Source organism: Microtus oregoni, unplaced genomic scaffold (assembly GCF_018167655.1).
Source record: "Microtus oregoni isolate MIOR12 unplaced genomic scaffold, Mior012 000005F_ref0000423, whole genome shotgun sequence".
NCBI classification, from domain to species: Eukaryota; Metazoa; Chordata; class Mammalia; order Rodentia; family Cricetidae; genus Microtus; species Microtus oregoni.
Window position 1 is genome coordinate 12,051,974 of NW_024543064.1, and position 18,800 is coordinate 12,070,773.

Below are 18,800 nucleotides of genomic sequence, written 5' to 3' on the forward strand. Positions count from 1 at the left end.
GAGTCTACGGCCATTCATCCCCGTATAAACAGTACCATGTCTTTTCTATTACAGATGAAGAAAACCCGAGGAATGACATAGCTTGTCTGGGGTTACACCTGCCACACAATAGTCAGTGGAAAAACAGACTCAGAAGCCCGGGTTACCTGACTCTGAAAACACTATCCATTCAGCCAGATTGGGTTTTGGGTTTTCAGTACTTCACCCCAGCACCTAGGAGGGGCTAGTGAAGCTAAAAGCAGGAAGAGGGCCGCAAACCTTCAAGAGAGAGGTTTGTGTCTCACTGGGTAGGGAAGGGAGGAGGGTGCAAAGGAGGGAGCTTTCCTCACTGGCTTACTCTGCTTGGAGGCAGAAGTACAAGAGGAAACCATTTGTACAGGACTCTGTGGCTGGAATCCATTGCTCAAGCTCCTGGGTTCCTTCTGGAATGTTTGGTAATCTGCCCAGCCAGGGTGATCCATAGCTGTGCATGGCTCTCCACAGGCCAGGAGGGCTGATCTGAATTGTCTTTGGGCTTCTACACTTCACATCCAGCCTCGCCAGGTCTGACTTGTGGGAGACATAATGGGGGGGGGGGGGGGTGAGAAAGTGCAGCAAACGGCAGAGGGCGCTGGTGTTAACGTGGGGGGTCCTGGCGCAGCTGTCAGGTCCTCTTGGGCACAGACAGGGAGGCGGGTGGATAGAGCAGCTGGTGGCCAGAGGGTGAGGAGTTCATCAGTATTCATTGCCTGAGCTCAGGAGAAGACACTTGATGGGAGCATAGAGTCTGTGAACACAGGGAAATTCTGTCCTGGGGTCTAGGGGGAAATGGGAGTCTGGACATTTATTTATTTATTCTTTTTTCTAAAGATTTATTTATTATGTGTTCAGTGTTCTGCCTGCATGTATGCCTGGTCTATAGAGGGAGTTCCAGGGCAGCCAGGGCTGCACAGAGAAACCCTGTCTCGAAACCAAACCAACAACAAAAAACCAAAAACCCAAAAAGCTAAGTGTGTGCCACCACACCAGGTTCTGCTGCTCTCGCTCTTTGTTGTTGTTGTTTTTTTTTTTTTGTTTGTTTGTTTTAGTTTTAGTTTTTCGACACAGGGTTTTTCTGTGTAACTTTGAAGCTTGTTCTGGAACTTGCTCTGTAGACCAGACCTGGCCTTGAACTCACAGAGATCCACTTGCCTCTGCCCCTCGAGTGATGGGATTAAAGGGACCCCCCAGTGTTTTATTTATTTATTTTTATTATTATTTTTTTTTAATTTTATTTATTATGTATACAATGTTCTGTCTGTGTGTATGTCTGCAGGCCTGAAGAGGGCACCAGACCTCATTACAGATGGTTGTGAGCCACCATGTGGTTGCTGGGAATTGAACTCAGGACCTCCGGAAGAGCAAGCAATGCTCTTAACCGCTGAGCCATCTCTCCAGCTCCCCCAGTGTTTTATTTTTGATACAGGGCCTCACTATGCAGCCTTGGCTAGCCACTCTCCAAACTAAAAGCACAGCCAGCACAGTCAATGGTACCAGCCTGACGTCATGTCTATCCAGCCAATGGACAGATAGTGCTTCCCCTGAGAGGGAAAGGACATGCAGACCAGAGTATCAGAGAAAGAGCTCCGGAAAGAGGGCTGGGTGGGCACTAGCTGGAGGTGACAACAGACAGTGGGTGTAGGATGTGAATGGCCAGGCCAGTTGGAACTGTCAGCCATAGAGATAGAGCAGGGGACCTGTCACCACCTTTGGCCTTTGTGGGTACTACTTACACACACACACACACACACACACACACACACACACAGGCACACACACACACATACACAGGCACATGCACACACACATACACAGAGCCTGGATGCCACCCAGCTATAACAGTGACAAGCTTGAACTGAGGAAAACCTCAAAGAGGCTGAGACAGGACAATAGCTGAGGTCCCCAGTGACAGGTAGCTGAGAACAGGGGTGGCCACCCTTGCCACCCTCAGCCTGGGCAGCTACTCCTGTGCAGCGAGTGGTTCCTTGCTTCATCTAGAATACTCACGCTCTGTTCTCTCACTGTGGCCGGTAGGCCCACCAGCCCACCCTCCCCTCACTCAGATATACCAGCTACACTGCCTTTTCCTCCTTCAGTGTGTGGACTTCATGCTGCCCCAGGGCCATTGTTCCTGATACCCTACCTACACTCTTTCTTCAAGATCTTCCCATGACCAGCTTCTCTGGTCTGCTCCCAGCTCAGACTTGTCTCTCCTGAGGCTTCCTGGGATCCGCTGGGCTACATGGCTGTGTAGGGCAGAGCACTTGTGGCCAGGCATGGTGATCTGAGTTTGATCCCTGGGACCCACATAGTGGAAGGGGAAACTCTGGGGCCCCATAAGGTAAATTGAGAGAACCTATTCCCACAAGTTAGCTTTTGACTGTGATACACGTTTATTTATGAAGGTACAGACACACAGGCACATACAGGTGTATACACACACACAGATCAGAATAAAAGTCTTTTTTTGTGTGTGGTAACTTTTAAAAATATTTATTTATTTATTTTTGAGGCAGGGTTTCTCTGTGTAGCCCTGGCTGTCCTGGAACTCACTCTGTAGACCAGGCTGGCCTTGAACTCACAGAAAGCCAACTGCTCTCTACCTCCTAAGTGCTGGGATTAAAGGCGTGTGCCGCCACCACCAGACCTCGTCTCATTTTAATGCATCCCTGAATCAGTCATTTCAGTTCAGCAATTTCCAGGTAAACTCTAATTCCTCTCTCTCTCTCTCTCTCTCTCTCTCTCTCCCTCTCTCTCTCTTGAGTCAGGGTCTCCCTACACATTCCTGGCTGTCCTGGAATGCTCTATGTACCAAGGCTAGTCTGGAACTCAGAGACCGACCTGCCTCTATCTCTCAAGTGCCCAGCCTCTTCTTTTTTGAAATCTCTTGCTTCCCCAGCCTTGGGGCTCGTGTTCAGTGTTGGAGGAGGCTGGCTCAAATGCCAGGGAAGCCTCGGTGGGAGGGTCACTCTCTCAGAGGCCATCTAAGAGAGGCCAGGGAGAACTCTGCACTGAACCCTTTGGTGCTGGTCTGGTCTGGTCTCTCCTCCTGGTGAGGATTCAGGTGGGCATCTTTCCAGCTACATCCGAGAGGATGAACTCAGGCCGTCATATAGTCCAGGAACAGTCTGCCAATCCCAACAGCCGTTACTAACATAATCAGAGTACCTGTGACTATCTATGGAGAAGCGACCTCCCCCCAAGATCAGGCCTGCTGACAGTCCCTCACAGGAGGGGTGAGGAAGGACACTCGATCTTCACTGGAGGTCCCAGCCACTCTGTCATGCACTCCTACCCAACTATATGTAACTGTGCCCCAACTGTATGTGGTCTCAGGAAGTGGAGTATATAGAAGGAAAATTAACTAAAGGCGGATGCCATCTCCACAGTTTGGGGGAGTTCATTACTCATACTGCGGTGGGACTTTTCAGTGTAGCCACTGTTTGGGGGTCACCTGTGCTCTTGCAAAGAACCCCACCCATGCTCCTACATGTAAGCCCAACAACTCATTGTTCACTAAGCTGGGTTTGGATGGAATGGTTCCCCTGATCTGCTGCTGACTGTTGAGGGGAGAACATTTGTGAGGAAGCCGGAAGCTCCACCAGGAGTGAGTTAGTATGTGCCACTGCCTGGGGATGAGGGTCAGTAAAGGGTCCCCAGGTCAATGCCACCCTCCACAGACAATAGTCCGTGCCTTCCTGCCAAGTGTTTGCAGCAGTCCTTCTTTTTATCCTGCAGGGGGCGGGCATGTGGTCCCTGGTGTCGGGGAGACACCAGCTTGGCTTTGTTTGTATATATGACAGCATCTACAGCCCAGAGCCTGGCTTCAGAGAGATACTGAGTTTCCCACAGCTGGGGGCTGGGGCAGACAACACTGGGGTGGGGGTGGGTTTGTGCTGGGCCTGCAAGGGTTAGCCTGGGGGTGGCACTCTGAAATTGAGGCAGGCTGTTCAGGGAGTGTCAACCAGGGTTCGGAAAAGGGAACAATGGGCAAGCCATCTTGTCTCTTTCCTTACTATGTTGGAGACACACACACACACACACACACACACACACACACACACACACACACACGGACCATGCAGGTGCAAAGTCTTTCCCAGGGCTCCCCCAAGTGGCCATTTGGGGAATCACATCTATTCAAAAGTCTTGCCTGGTTCCAGCTAAATTGCTAGCGCACGGCTTCCTAACACTGCTTTACTGACAGCCTGAGGATCAAAGAAGTGAGGAGGCTTATCCCAGCTCATCTCTGGTTCCAAGTCTATTTCGGTTAAAAGCCTGTATTATAAGCCCTCTCACTTCTAAGACCCTCTGAGTCTGAAGAGTCAAGTAGTTTCAAGAGTCGAAGGCGCAGGGAGAGCTCATTCCTGACCTGATGCATGAACCAGCTGTCACCCAGCAGCTCATCAGTGTCCACTCAAAAACTCGCAGCAAGGGTGGAACCACCCCTCACACCCATTCCCTGGCAACGCTGTAGAAGAGCTAACACAGGTAAGAGATGCTGTCCTTTGGGGTGGAGGGAGAGAAGCAGCAAGGGGAAGCCCCAGTCATGTGGCTAGCTTGGTAGGTTTGGAGACAGTGCCCCTATTTTGCCAGGCCCATGGGTGCTCTAGGCCCTCTGCTTTTAGGGATTTTTCTCAGGTTCCTATGGGCTCAGGATAGTGGCCTGGGCTGGGGGAGTCTGTGCTGTCTCTCTTCCTGGTCATTTACACTGAGACAAGGGAGGCCACCCTGGCTGAGTACTGCGCTGGGCCTGTGCATGGAGTGGGGGGAGGGCTCCCGTGGGTGACAACTTACCATATGCGAAGCACACTGCTGGCGTGCTTCCTCTACTCCTGCAGCACACCCTTCTGAACCCAGAGGGTGGAAATGACCACCCCACAGCTGGTAAGACCTGCACCCCAGGGTAAAGGAGAAAAGCAGGGGCAGCAGCACCCAGGTCCTATTTGCTGTGTGCTCTGCACTTCCCTTGGGGCTCCATCTCAGGGTGAGACCAAAGATCAGCGATGCCAAGTCCTTCAGGCATGGTGGAGACAGGGACAGCAATCAACCTTCCAGCCACTGGTTTCCTCCCACTGCCCTCCACCCGGGGAGTCCCCCTTTCTCTCCTGTACTAATAGAACAGTCCAGACAAGTCAGTCCATTTTTGTTTTATTTGTTAAACTGCTAAAAAGTCATCAGGGGAAAACATTAACAAAAATGAAGTTGACAGATTTAAATATCCATGGGTTCCATTTTCATTCCTACACTGTGATGTGCCTAAAATGACGATCAGGGTGAGCCATCTGGCACCCCTGAGTGGTATGGAAACATCACTCACAGCACCAGCTTCGCCAGGGCACGGTGGGTGCGCACTGACATGAGCCCTGGTTGGTAGAAGGGGACAGAGCGAGTGGAGCGAGCACAGTGGAGCCCAACAGGCTGGCTTTCATCCATGAGGACGGCGGTGAGAGGCCACCAATGGTGGCAGCAGAACATGCTGTACGCAGTACCTGAGGCCAGGTTTCCTTTCCTGGCCCCCTTCAGCTCCTCCCCACCATCGTATGCGCTGGTGAGATAACATAAAGCAGAGTACATCACCATGCTGGGGTCACCAAGAGGACAAGGACAGACAGACGGACACACCAAGCAGGTGATTCACTTTGAAGGGGAAAAGCAAAGCAGAATGAACCCAGAAAGATGTGGTAAAGCAAGGGAGGATCAGGACCCCCTTGTTCTGTTGCCAGTGGCTGTTCCCGCAATGCGGCTTCCTCCTCTTCTCTGCTGTATTTAAGGAGTTCCAAGACCGCTCTTCCACAGTTTGTGGCTCAAACATTAAAGTCAATCAACCCACAGAGGCTGGGGGGGGGGGGCGGGGGGAGCAAGTTCCACCATTACCTTAAACAAACTCTTACTACACCTTACTGATGATCCCAAAATGTGGCGCGAGGTGGGGTTGTGACGAGCTCACCCCAAGCAAGGAAGAAAGGTGGAAAGAGGAATGAAAACCAATGCTCTCTGCTGCATGGTGTGTGGACAAACAGGAGGCTCTGTGCAGGGGTGGAGCAGTGCCCAGAACTCTCACACGGGAGAGGCCAGCGAAATGACTGGTTAATATGACCGAGGGCTCTCAAAGGCACACTTGTAGGAATGGAAAGGGTTAAAGCTTCAAGTAGAAACAAGATGTATTTAAATACTTAAATACTGATAAATATTTGCTTTAGGTGCTCCTGAGGGTTCAAACAAAATATTGTCTCATGTCTCTCAGTGAATTTTAAGACAAAATTGGTATCGTGTCAAAAAAAGGAGTTGTGGTTAAATTTGAACTAACGGTGTTGTGGGAATGCCGACCTCTGCGGAGACACCGGAAGTCCTGCCACACAGTCTCCCAGGGCTGGGAAGACACCATCGTCACTGTGGAGTCACTTTCCCACGGCACATATCCCCAGAGCTCAGGGACTACCAAGTCCTGCACTGCTGGGTCCTGCACCGCTGGCTGCACACAAGGCTAGCTCTGTTTCCTCTGGAGGAACTGCAGATACCGGGCTCTCAGCAGTGCAGCCAGCCCCAGGACCCGAGAGTTCTGAGGAACCCATTGCTTTCGAAGAGGTTAATATTTCTGTTGCCTGCCTACTTGGGAAAAGCAGGAGAATCAACAGTTGACAGCCAGCTTAGGAAGGCCACAGGGGAAAAAGAAAGACTACAAAGTGGAGATTTTAAACTTCCAAGTGTCTGAATACTTGGTATTTAAGTAGAAACCAAGTCCAGGGGCACCGTCCACATGCAAACATCACAGCCAGGGTTCAGTAATACCAGGTTGCTCATCTGCTGGCCTCGCCTCATAAGGCAGGGCCCCACAGGATCAAACAGTCTTGGCTAAGGACTGGCAGAAATGACAAAGCAGGGAGCCGGAGCGGTGGGACACGCAGAAGTAGGCACACGGGTGTTCCCTCGGGAGCAGCTCCAGAGCACAGGCCTTCCCTGGGCTCCCACAGGGGGCTTTCCTGCCAAGACCACCAGAGCAGAGCGAATGGCTAAGGGAAGACTGAGCATGAAGCAGACACAGCTCTCAGACAGGTGGGGCCAGCAGCAGTGGTCTTGTGTCTGGGAGAAGCTGACAAGAAAAAAGGAGAGTGGGTGGGGCTGTGAAACACGCCTTCATTGTTTTAGTTTTGGTTTTAAAGGCAAAATGAAAATCCTTCATCATTGACAAAAAGCCACCAAAATCCAGAGTTGCACGGCCATTTAAAATAATCTTCTTTGCTATCTCCTATGCACAGGCTGCTTCAAGTCTAGTCATTTCCAGCGCCTCTGAACAACACGAACCCTCTCCTGGGAGGCCGCCCTTATCTGGACTGAAGTGAAAGTACAAAGCCTGCTGGGGACTAAGGTGCAAACAAGAGAGCAGGAAGGACAGATAGTGCTGCCCCCAGGTCATCTCCAAGTGTTGTCACTTGCCAACAGCACAGCAGAAGGTGTCACAAGTCAGGAGACCCTTTCTGGGAGGAACTGTTCCCAGATTCCCCTTTAAGACCAACTCTTACATTTTACTAACAGGGACAGGTGTGCCCAGTGCAACGGAGATAAAAGAAACACAGAGAAAAAGGAATCTTTGGGGCTGGGCCTAGTGGCACGTATCTTTCCTCCCAACATTCGGGAGGCGAAGGCAGGAGAGTCTCTGTGAGCTACAGTGAGAACCTGCCTAGGGTGGGGGTGTGTGTCTTATGCTTCATAGTGAGAACCTGCCTAGGGTAGGTGGGGGTATCTTCTTATGCTTCTGAGTTTTGTGTTGTTTTACTGATATTGGCATCTTAATTTTACTTTGTTTTGTTGAGACAGGGTCTCATCATATAACCCAGGCTAGCCCCATCATCCGGCCTCTGCTCTGAGTGTTAGGGTCACAGGTGTGTACCCCCACACTGCGGTGGAAGGCTTGAGAAATCTGACGTCTACAGACACTGGAGTTTTGTAAGAGAAGCTGGAGCAATGGAAGTCCTGATGTTTTTTAAAAAGACCAAATGCTCAAAACAAAACAAAAAGTGAAATAAACCATCCCAAACCAAAGCAAACCACTGAAGGGCAGGGGAACAGCCTACAGACAGAAAAGGGGCCTCTGAGGACCCAATTCTAAAAGGAAAACAGTATGTTTTTTTGGCAACTTGCAACCAAACACGATTGTCAGAAAAATCTCATAATTGGACACTGCATGTTTGCTGAGACATGTGGGAAGAACTCAAGAGGACCGATGGACAGGAAGGAGGCAGACAGATGGCGGCTCTCTAAACATTGTTTCACCGTGACTCCAGCATGTGGGGAACAGTATTTCTTGTTGGGTGACTTCTCTGGATCACAGAAGGGACCAGGCACAGGGTGCTTCTGCAGAGCCATCACAAGTCCTCTGTGGTTCAAACAGGAGGGGACAGAACTTTTTCTGTTAACTGACTTTGACCCTGCAGCGCGGCGTCTGTATGAGAAGGCCACAGAGATCACAGGGGGCTCTTCAGCTTGCTTCTCGTGGGAAGTTAATGCTGTTTGTCTTTCCCTAACTTCCTGGCCTGGTGATCAGCACAACAGAAAAGGCCAGCACAGCCTCCGCAACAGCTCATCTGAACCAGGACGAAGATCTCACCTTTACTTGTAAACAGAGTTGGGTATATAATATATCTGTATATATTTATATATAATCTTTTCCTTAATGGAGATTTGATCCCAGCCTGGAGTGAGTTAGGCCTGGAATTGGAGTTTTGGTTTGTGGGAGTCATGTTGTTTTCCCAAGTCTCAGTCCAGATGCTTATACACTGGAAAATTCCAAACGAAAAGGGATTTTGAACACATTATCTCTTTGCTCGCACAAAGTACAAGGCGTTTGTTTTTGGATAGTACTTCACATTCTGCTTCTTGTCCATGAGCCCCCCAAATATGATAAGCTCTCCTCGGCCCTGCACCACTGTGTGCAGGCTGGTCTCCGGAGGTCCGACCACGGAACTGCTAGTAAACACTTTCCATTTGACCCGGCCTTTCTCCTTGGTGTCTTTAATGTCCAGAACATACATCTGCATGGGCTTACAGTTCATACTCTGGTACAAGGGTTTGCCAACATTGAGGGACTGTGGAGGGTGGTGGCCCAGACGGCGAGCAATGGGGGGTAAAGAATGACCATCTCCTTGGGCTGGTCCTGGGCGGGGGATGGGTACTGTTTCTCCACTGCTCAGGTTTTGACTCCCAGGAGAGCTTGGAGAAGACCCAAGAGGAGGACTTAATGTGGCCGATGCTGAGGGGCCTTTGGATGACATCGCTTTGATGGCTTCCAAACTCCGCCGCAGGGCACTGGGAGATACAGCCCCTGCAAGGGCACTGGCCACGTGTGGTGGGGTGTGAACACCATTGGTCTGTTCTGGAGGGTGTCTCACACTCCCTGCAACTGTCCTGTTGTCTGTACCATCCACGTGACTGCTGTTGGAAGCAGACTTCAGGTCCCAATTCAGATCAATGGAACCTAACCTCAAGTCCTTCTGATCTGGTAGAGACCCTCGTCGGGGGGCTAGAGAAAGTCCCATTTTTAGGTCATATCCTTCAGAGGCAGATGGAGTGCTTGGAGATACTACCTGTACAGGGCTGTCTAAGGAAGCACCCCCGACAGCTGCTGTTCCTGGAGACAAGGTTCCACCATTGAGGATGGGAGAGCCATCTCCTCTGGCTGGGGAGAGGCTCCCTTCCCGGGAACCTGACGGAGTCTGTCTTTGAGCCCTGGGCCTCAGTGTTCCCCAGCGGCCATTGACACAAGGAGCTTCATCCATACTCCTCACTGGGGACTGGGAGCGGTACTCTCGGGCTTCAGGAACCAGGGCTGGAGGAGTGGCACTGATGGGTGATGGGCGAGAGTTCAAACTGGGGCTGAGCGGTGCTCTCCCACTAGGAGCCTGGCTGAAGACCACCACACACTGTCCCACCTGGAAAACAAAGGACTGTGCTCACAGCCTCGCCTACAGTTCTCATCATTCTTGGCAACCATCCCACTGTCTAATACAGGCAGTGGGAAAGGCCGGGACTGAGGGGCTGAAAGGAACAGCGGTCCTGGCTAGGAAGGCAGGTAGCCCTGAGCAACTGCACTACAGTGTGAGGTGCCGCCCGTTACGGCTGTGGAACAGGAGCTCTGAGGGACCTGGGGAACACTCTGCAGACAATTGGATCCTTAAAGCTAGAAGTCAGAGGAGAGGATGTGCACCTACATCCTCCTTCCAAGCGGCTCAAGGAGATGGTAAATACTGAAAGAGCATGTGACACCAAACTGTTTTCTACTTCTGTCAGCTTAACAAATTTGGTTTTCCAGTTTAGGACATTTCCCGCTGGCTGCTCCATCCTTGCTTACCCGGCAGGCTGGGTGGCACCATAGTTCTGGTGCACCGTGGTCTTCGTTTTCTACCTTGAGTGGCTGCCAGGCCCAGGGACCTGGGTGCATGTGCAGCAGCCAGGCATCTTTGAACAGCTGCAAGAGAAGGAGCAAGGACAGGAGTCAGGGTTGTCAGGTGCTCCGACACACACAACCGCTGTCTCACACTGTGTTACGTCTATTTACATGTATCTATCTATTGTGTGACAGACTGTCGTCTTAAAGCCGTGCTGCCTGGTTTAAAGTGTGTGGTTTTGCAGGACAGACATCCTAAGACCTCAGCTATTCACATTCAGCTCTGTCTGTGCCTTTGACTCCTGCCTCCACTCACTCATACATGACCCACACACCAACCGTAACTAGTGTACGTGCGTGCATGCAGGGGAGACATGATATGTCCATTGACTTTCTCAGTCCGCATTCTAAAGTAATTCCATGTGGACTTCAGCTTTCCACCTATTTTCTATCCCACTGCCCCCTTAACGGGCGAATCTTACAACTCAAAGAGGAAACAGAGCCAGGAAGAATCGAGGAGTGAATAAGAGACCAATGTTTCTGATTAAAAGAACCTCTCACCCCACCCCCACCCCCCACCCCCCAAAAAAAGAGAACAGGAAAGGGCGGAAAACATGAGCACTACCCTCGGAATGCAAGGGTGCTCTCTGAGTCAGCATGCCCTAGGGCTCTGTCTCACTGAGCAGCTGAGGCAGAGTGAGTGGTACTGATACTCACGGCATTGGGACCGCCACAGCCGCCGAGGATTAGGATAGTTGCATCATCTATAACAATCTGGGAAAGATGAAGAAATTTAAAATAAACCTACAAGGACACTTCAGTGACGTACACAAATGCCACGCCCAGCTCCCAACTGAGTGTTCCAGCTGCCTACTCTACCCAACCCACATCAATTCGAGACCTTTGAACTGATGACCCTTTAACAGACATATTCTAACTTAAAAAAAATTAATACAAGTGTGTTAATCAGTGAAGAATTCTCTTTTAAAAAAAACCCACTAAGGCCACTCTAAGTAATACAGCAATAGAAGCTGAGAACAAACAGAACAAAAGAAAAGAAAAAGAGAAATTCTCTTTGGCTCAGTGCACAGGGTACCTCACCTCACTCCCATAAAGATACTAACTACAGTGCCTGCTCAATAGTCAAAATCTTTAGCACCTGAGACTGGCCACCTCGGGGATGAGGGCTGGGGCCAGAGATGTTCGGCTTGGACCACGCCCACTGCTCCAGGTCCAGGACCCAGACTTCATTGCTCCTGTGAGACAAGAACACAGTCGTGAGGAAACTAGTTGGAAGCTCCAGAGAGCACAGCGGTGGCTGGGAGTTTCTGATGCCTGTGCCCAGGGGGAAAATTTACATCACTTTCATACAAACAGCCTTCAGAGATGATTTCCTCAAAGTCCAGGGACTTCAGAAGAAAAAAAGACCATGGCTGAACCCTACCTAGTTTTGCATCCTAAACAAGAGACTTTATTTTCTCTACCTTTGCTTTCCTTTCCTATGGAACAGAAACATTGCTGATCTTCAAAACTGACAGAAACAAGGTACATGCCAGTGGGGAAGGGGGCCAGAGACCAGAGTTTAAGCCAGCCAGAGTGAGTTCCAGGACAGCCGGGGCTACACAGAAAAACCCTGTTGTAGTAGGAGCTGCGGGCAGACTACAGAGAGAGGACTTGCGTGTTGTCTGTGGACATAATACTGCAACTTACTTGCTGGCAGGGACCTTGAAATGCCATAGAGTTGTGGCAGTAAACATGGCTACAGCCAGTACCTCAGCCATGAGGCTGGAAAGCTAAGGAATGGGCTGGATCCAGCCTTCAAAGCCACAGCTTTAGTCCTACTGATATTGCTTGGTAAATTAAAGACTCATGTGGTCAAAAAAGAGACATATACAGTAAAAGAAAGATTCAAAGTCAAAGAAAATGTTTAAATGATTTACAGTGTGTTAAAAATATATGCAAGCTAAAAGTTAAAAGTTCTTAAAAGTAACAAAAAAAAAGGAAGAGAGTTGTTGGGTATGGTAGTACACACCTTTAATCCCAACGCTTGGGAGGCAGAGGGAGATTGACCTCTGTGACTTCAAGGTGTGGTAGCATACACCTTTAATCCCAATGCCTGGGAGGCAGAGACAGGTGTATCTCTAAGAGTTCAAGGACAGCCTGGTCTACAGAGTTATTCCAGGTCAAAGATATATGGAGAACCTGTCTCAAAAAGCAAAAAGTTAAAAAGTAAAAATAAACAAAATAGAGTTAAAATAAAGCTGTACAAAGATGGAAAATAAACAGAGAATCTTGATACTGTATGCTATTATGCTCTCTTTGAATTGTTTGAATGCTGAGAAAAGAGCAACAGCTGCCAAAAGATATTTGTTTATAAATGCTGCTGAATTAATCCAACATAGATATTTTGAAAATGCCTTGACTTTGAAATTTGGATCTAAGGACGTGATGCTTTGGAAAGGAGTTTCTTATTTTGTTTTCACAGAGGGTGAGAGTCTGTGGATTTCTTCTATTCCAATATGGTGTGATGGACCACACCCTCCTGAAGGGTTGCTGTGAACACCTTCAGAAAATTGCTTCACTCAACTGCCGACTGAGATGACCCTGGCACACAGGTTACACCATAAAAGAATAACAGCGCCCCCATTCAACAGGAAGCAGTTTGGAGAGAAATAACTGCGCCCATGTTCCCAAATATTGTTTATAAATGTTCTTTTACATTTAAAGGGGATATGATATGGATATGAATAATTTGCAATAGTATAGATTTTGCTTTATTGATAGAGATTTAAGGTCAATTTTGTTATATGTATATGTATTTCTGATCTTGATTAAGGTATTGTGATTGTGTAGTTCACTTAAAAATGTAATGTATATAGGTTGTTAATGGATAATCAATAATAGTCAAGCTTGTAGTCATGTTAGTTAAGATTTTCTAGATGTACATAGATATATTTTAGATAGGCATTCTTCATATCTTTCAAAGATTATAGAATATGGCATTTTATTTTATTTTTTTAAATATTTATTCATTTATTATGTATACAGTATTCTGTGTGTATGCCTGAAGGCCAGAAGAGGGCGCCAGACCTCTTTACAGATGGTTGTGAGCCACCATGTGGTTGCTGGGAATTGAACTCAGGCCCTTTGGAAGAGCAGGCAATGCTCTTAACTACTGAGCCATCTCTCCAGCCCAGAATATGGCATTTTAAATGTTTTAATAACTTAGGACTTTTCATGACAATGAGACACTCTGCTCCTGGCAGCACCAATCTACTTCAAGAGGAAGATGGGCATCAAAGAGGCACCTTATGGAGTTTGATAGCCATTTGGGCAAGAAACTGCTCTTGCCTGGACTATTGCATAAACTAGACACAGAGAACCCGCAGAGAGAGGACTACTGAACTTGCCTAAAGGTGAGATGATCTTTCGGGGTTCCTGATTCATGAAAGAGTCTGTGAGATATTTTGCAGGACACAGCAGATAGTGACTGAACTGCCTTTGAATTTTCCTGCTTCATGGAAATGTCTGCTGGATACCATGGGCCTGTAGGCCGAAGATGGATGCCCCAACGGTACAGAGAAACTTTGGGTGACTGTCTAGGCAGCAAGATGTCTCTGTCATTTCTAGAGTTTGGAAGTTGCTTATTTCTTGTTTGCTTAGGTAATATTGTATCTTTCTGGAGTCTTTGATGGAGTTGAAAAATAGTTATAGTTTTCCTTAGTTATGATAAAGATAAAATAGATGTAAATATTGTAATTTTTACTTGATAACTGTTTTGTTATATGTAATTTTGCTATGTTAAAGTTAAAGCCTTTCCTTTTTGTTTAAACAGAAAAAGGGGAAATGATGGAGGAAGGTCATTGGTAATAAACAAACTGCCTTGGCCCATTTTGAAAGGCCATCCCTTAGGTGGGTGGAGTAGGCAGAACAGAATGCTGGGAGGAAGAGGAAGTGAGCTCAGACTCGACAGGTCTGCTCTCTGGAGCAGAGGCCATGCTCCCCTCTCCCGGGCAGACGCGATGAAGCAAGCTGCCAGGTCAGACATGCTGAATCTTTCCTGGTAAGACTGTTGCTACACAGATTATTAGAGATGGGTTGATCGGGATATGAGAATTAGCCGGTAAGGGCTAGAGCTAATGGGCCAAGCAGTGTTTAAATGAATACAGTTTGTGTGTTGTTATTTCTGGTGTAAAACTAGCTGTGCGGGCCGGGCAGTGGTGGCGCCCGCCTTTAATCCCAGCACTTGGGAGGCAGAGGCAGGTGGATCTCTGTGAGTTCGAGGCCAGCCTGGTCTACAAGAGCTAGTTCCAGGACAGGAACCAAAAAGCTGCGGAGAAACCCTGTCTCGAAAATTAAAAACAAAAAAACAAAAAAACAAAAAACAAAACTAGCTGTGCGGGAGCCGGACGGGACGAAAAGCAGGCCCGCAGCTCCCTCAACACCCTATCTGGAAAAAACAACCAAATAAATGCATAAATAAATAACACACACACACAATTTATATTATACAAGCGTCTCAGCAGTCACTTAACACTGAACCCATCCTGAGACCTTCCAACCTTTTATTTCTCTGTGGTCATAAGGTCTTAGCTGAGGTGAGTGCACTTCCATACCTTGGACCCAAAGTACAAGCAGGAAGCAGCTTCTAAAAACAAAAACCACGAGACAAAAAACTGGTTCTAAAGGTATCTATCATGGTGCAGGAGTATTTCACAGTGCTCGTAAAAGCTTCAGGTTTTTGTTTATCAAGATAGGTTTCTCTACGCAGCTCTGGCTGTCCTGAAACTCACTCTGTAGACCAGGCTGACCTGGGACTGACAGAGATCCACCTGCCTCTGCCTCCCAAGGCTGGGATTAAAGGTTTGCAACACCACAACCTGGCTTAAAAGCTTTGATTTTATTAAGAACCAACTGCTACATTCAACTCCAGAGGGCAGCAGTGTTGGGTATGGCGGCACACACCTTTGGTCACAGGCAAAGGCAGGCAGGTCACAGTGAGTACAAGGTTAGTCAGGTCAGCAAGAGAGTTCCTGTCTCAAAACACCTACTCTCCCTGACAAAGGAAAGGAGCAGCACTTTGGCTTGGACATCTCCCACCCCCACTGCAATCCTAGCACTCACAAGGTCAAGGACTGCATGAATTCAAGGCCAGACAGCAGGGCAAGGGCTGAGTCCTGGCTGCAGTCTCCAGTGTTATCTCTTTAAGGTCTTCTACTTACACACAAAGACAGAAAGTAGGTACTCCCAAACTTAAACCCTAAGTCCTCTCATTTGGAGGGCAGTTCCTTTTGTTTCTTTCCACAAATATTTTTTATTTAATTTACATTTTTGTTTTACTTTTTTTTTTTAAAGTCAGATTTTCATATAGCCCAGGCTGGCCTCAAATGTGCTATGTAGCCTAGGATAACCCTAAACTCCATAACTTTTTTGTAGACTAAGCTGAACTCTTCTTATAATTTATTATTTTATTTTATGAGCATTAATTTTTTTGTATTATTATTATTATAAATTTCCACAAGAGCATTAATGTTTTGCCTGCATGTATGTCTGTATGCGGTGTCAGAAGCCCTGGAACAGGTGTGAGCTGCCATGTAGGAACTCGGAATTGAACTCAGGACCTCTGGAAGAGCAGCCAGTGCTCTTAACCTCTGAGCCATCTCTCTAGCCCCTCCATAACTATTTATTTATTTATTTGTTTGTTTGTTGGTTATGTATACAATATTCTGTTTGTGTGTATGTCTGTAGGCCAGAAGAGGGTACCAGACCTCATTACAGATGGTTGTGAGCCACCATGTGATTGTCGGGAATTGAACTCAGGACCTTTGGAAGAGCAGGCAATGCTCTTAACCACTGAGTCATCTCTCCAGTCCCCCCCCCCCCCCCCATAACTATTTTAAAACAGAAACCTCATGAGTCCTGTCAGAGAGCAAGCTTGGGTCTGTTTTCTTGATGGCTCAACAGAAAACTCCTGTGCTCCCACTCACAGTAATGCAGACAGACTGCTGGTCTGGCCCTGAACTTCACAGGACTGGGCAACCCTGGAAGGCAGTGGCTGGGGAGCAGCTTCCCTGACAGTTTCTTGTTTCTAACTCACTCTCCCAATCTCCTTAACCCAATGGGAAAGTTCATGATTTCTACCCATCCAGTGACTATACCTCTCCTCCTGGAGGACCTGAGCTGGGCAACAGAGCATCATGCTTTTTGGAAAGTGACCTTCTATAGGCGCAAGACAGAAGACAAGGGGGAAGCTTCACAAAAACTTGACCCCACTGGATTAACAGAAAGAAATTCCACTTAACCTTGGCTTTAAGGAGAAAATTTGGTATGTGATGGAGAGACTGAAGAACTAAACGCTGGGGTAAAGTAGTTAACTAGGTTACGGAGAACTTTGTTCAGGGACAAGGCTGTGCCTAGTTCACTTTTCTGGCCTGTTACGACCAGGAGTTTCTATCTTTACATTAGCATGAAGCAAATCAGAAATACTTACATTTGCCGGGATCCTAAAGAGCCACCAAAGACAATCATTTTATCACCTATCACACAGGAGGAATGGCCAGCCATGGGAGGAGGCCCATGGGTAGTAACAATGCAGTTCCACCTAATGGAAAGCAGAGGGAAGAAGCAAAAGTCAGAACCACCTACTCCATCTTGAAAGTATAAGGCACAAAAGGAGTAGTGGCATCCACTAAGAAAGACAGCCTGTTTTCTAGCAGACATCTGCTAGACACACACACACATACATGTAGGCAAATGCACATAAAAAAGAAAGAGACGTGTCTGTCAAGTGTGGTGGTGCACACCTTTAAATCCAGCACTCAGGAGGGGAAGACAGGAGGATCTCTGTGACTTTGAGGCCAGCCTGGTCTACAATAGTGAGTTCCAGGACAGCCAGGGCTATCTAGAAACACAAAATAAGACAGGCATGTCTGAGAAATAACCTGTGTGGCCCAAGACTGCGGCAGTACACAGGGTCTCCACGCACACTGCTCCTGGAAAGGAGCCACTTTCCTCAGAGACAACGGCCCTCCCCTGCTTCTCCTCCTGCGGAAACGGCGCTGCAAAGGTCTCAACCCAGAAGCAAGCTCCTGATGTGCGCCCTCTGCACGAGCAAAACTTTAGCTTCCATCAACCTCTTCAAGGGATTCTCTTGTTTTATTAATAAGTTTACAAATATTTACTTTCAGATTAATGTGTGTCTATCTGACTGTATGCTGTGGGGGGCAGAGTCCAGAGAAGGGAGCTGGATCCTCTGGAGAAGGGAGCTCTAGTCCTCCCTTCAGTCCCTCCAAGGGATTCTTGGCACACACACAAAAAAGAATCCATTGATTTAAACCCCTTTCTTGGTCCAGCAGATAGCTTGATTGGCAAGGGCACTTGCCACCAAGCCTGACAACCTGAACCCGATCCATAGGACTCACATGATTAAAGGAGAAAAACGGCTCCTGGAGTTGTTCTCTGACCTCTACATACATGCTGCAGCATGCAAACACACACACACATGTGACACAATGAAACCCATTTCTTCCAGATATAGGATGGATTATCTTCGTGGCTTACCAATTTTTAGATGGTGAGTATGTGTGAATTTCATCAAAGAACCTCTCTGGTTGGTGTAAGGGATAGGGACTTGGTCTCGTCCAGCCACCAAATAGCACTAGCAAGTCCTTATATACGACTAGAGTGGCTCCAGCTTTGGGGGAAGGATAGGACCCTAGGAAAAGGCAACAGCACCATGGTTAGGATTTAGGAACATACAATTCATTAGGCTAGCTACAGGTCATCTTTCCTTGGAAAAACAAGGAAGGAACCAATGTCACACAGCAGAAGAGAGAGAAGCTGGGTTTCTTAACTGGCTCAACAGTTAGGAGCATTGCTGTGGAGTATCAGTTTAAGGTGTGTTACATTAGTTTATGTTGTGGAACACCTGTTTAATGATGCAAAGATGTGTTGCATTCTTTTATGTTGCATTTGTTTAAACTCTGCAAAACTGTGTTACTGTGCCTGCCTAAAATACCTGATTGGTCTAATAAAGAGTTGAATGACCAATAGCAAGGCAGGAGAGAGAACTATGTGGGGCTGGCAGGCAGAGAGAATAAATAGGAGAAATCTACGGAAGAGAGCGAGCGAGGACTGAGAAAAGGAGGAGAGGAAGACACCAGGGGCCAGCCATCCAGCCACACAGCCAGCTGCGGAGCAAGGAGGAAAGAAAGATATAGAGAATAAAGGTTGAAATGCCCAGAGGCAATACACAGTTAAAGAGAAATGGAATAATTTAAGCTAGAAAAGCTGGCTAGAATCAAGCCAAGCTAAGGTTGGGTACTCATAAGCAAGGTAAGTCTCTGTGTATTTATCTGGAAGCTGGGTGGTGCCCCCCCCCCCCCCCGCCGAGAGTTTA

At 47.9% G+C, this 18,800-nt stretch overlaps 1 protein-coding gene across 1 annotated transcript in view; it reads right to left on the reverse strand.

The window, feature by feature from the left end:
- Positions 1–5,153: 5,153 nt before the first annotated feature.
- The window catches only part of Fbxo42 (F-box protein 42), a 65,667-nt gene continuing 52,020 nt past the window's right edge, over positions 5,154–18,800 (reverse strand). Inside the window, exons 5-10 of the mRNA XM_041651742.1 lie at positions 17,963–18,116; positions 16,893–17,003; positions 11,562–11,658; positions 11,120–11,176; positions 10,367–10,483; positions 5,154–9,947 (exon numbers count right to left, since the gene is read on the reverse strand). Of these exons, the coding sequence (XP_041507676.1) occupies positions 8,832–9,947; positions 10,367–10,483; positions 11,120–11,176; positions 11,562–11,658; positions 16,893–17,003; positions 17,963–18,116 (1,652 nt within the window). The 3' untranslated portion in view covers positions 5,154–8,831. The remainder of the gene's footprint in view (positions 9,948–10,366; positions 10,484–11,119; positions 11,177–11,561; positions 11,659–16,892; positions 17,004–17,962; positions 18,117–18,800) is intronic.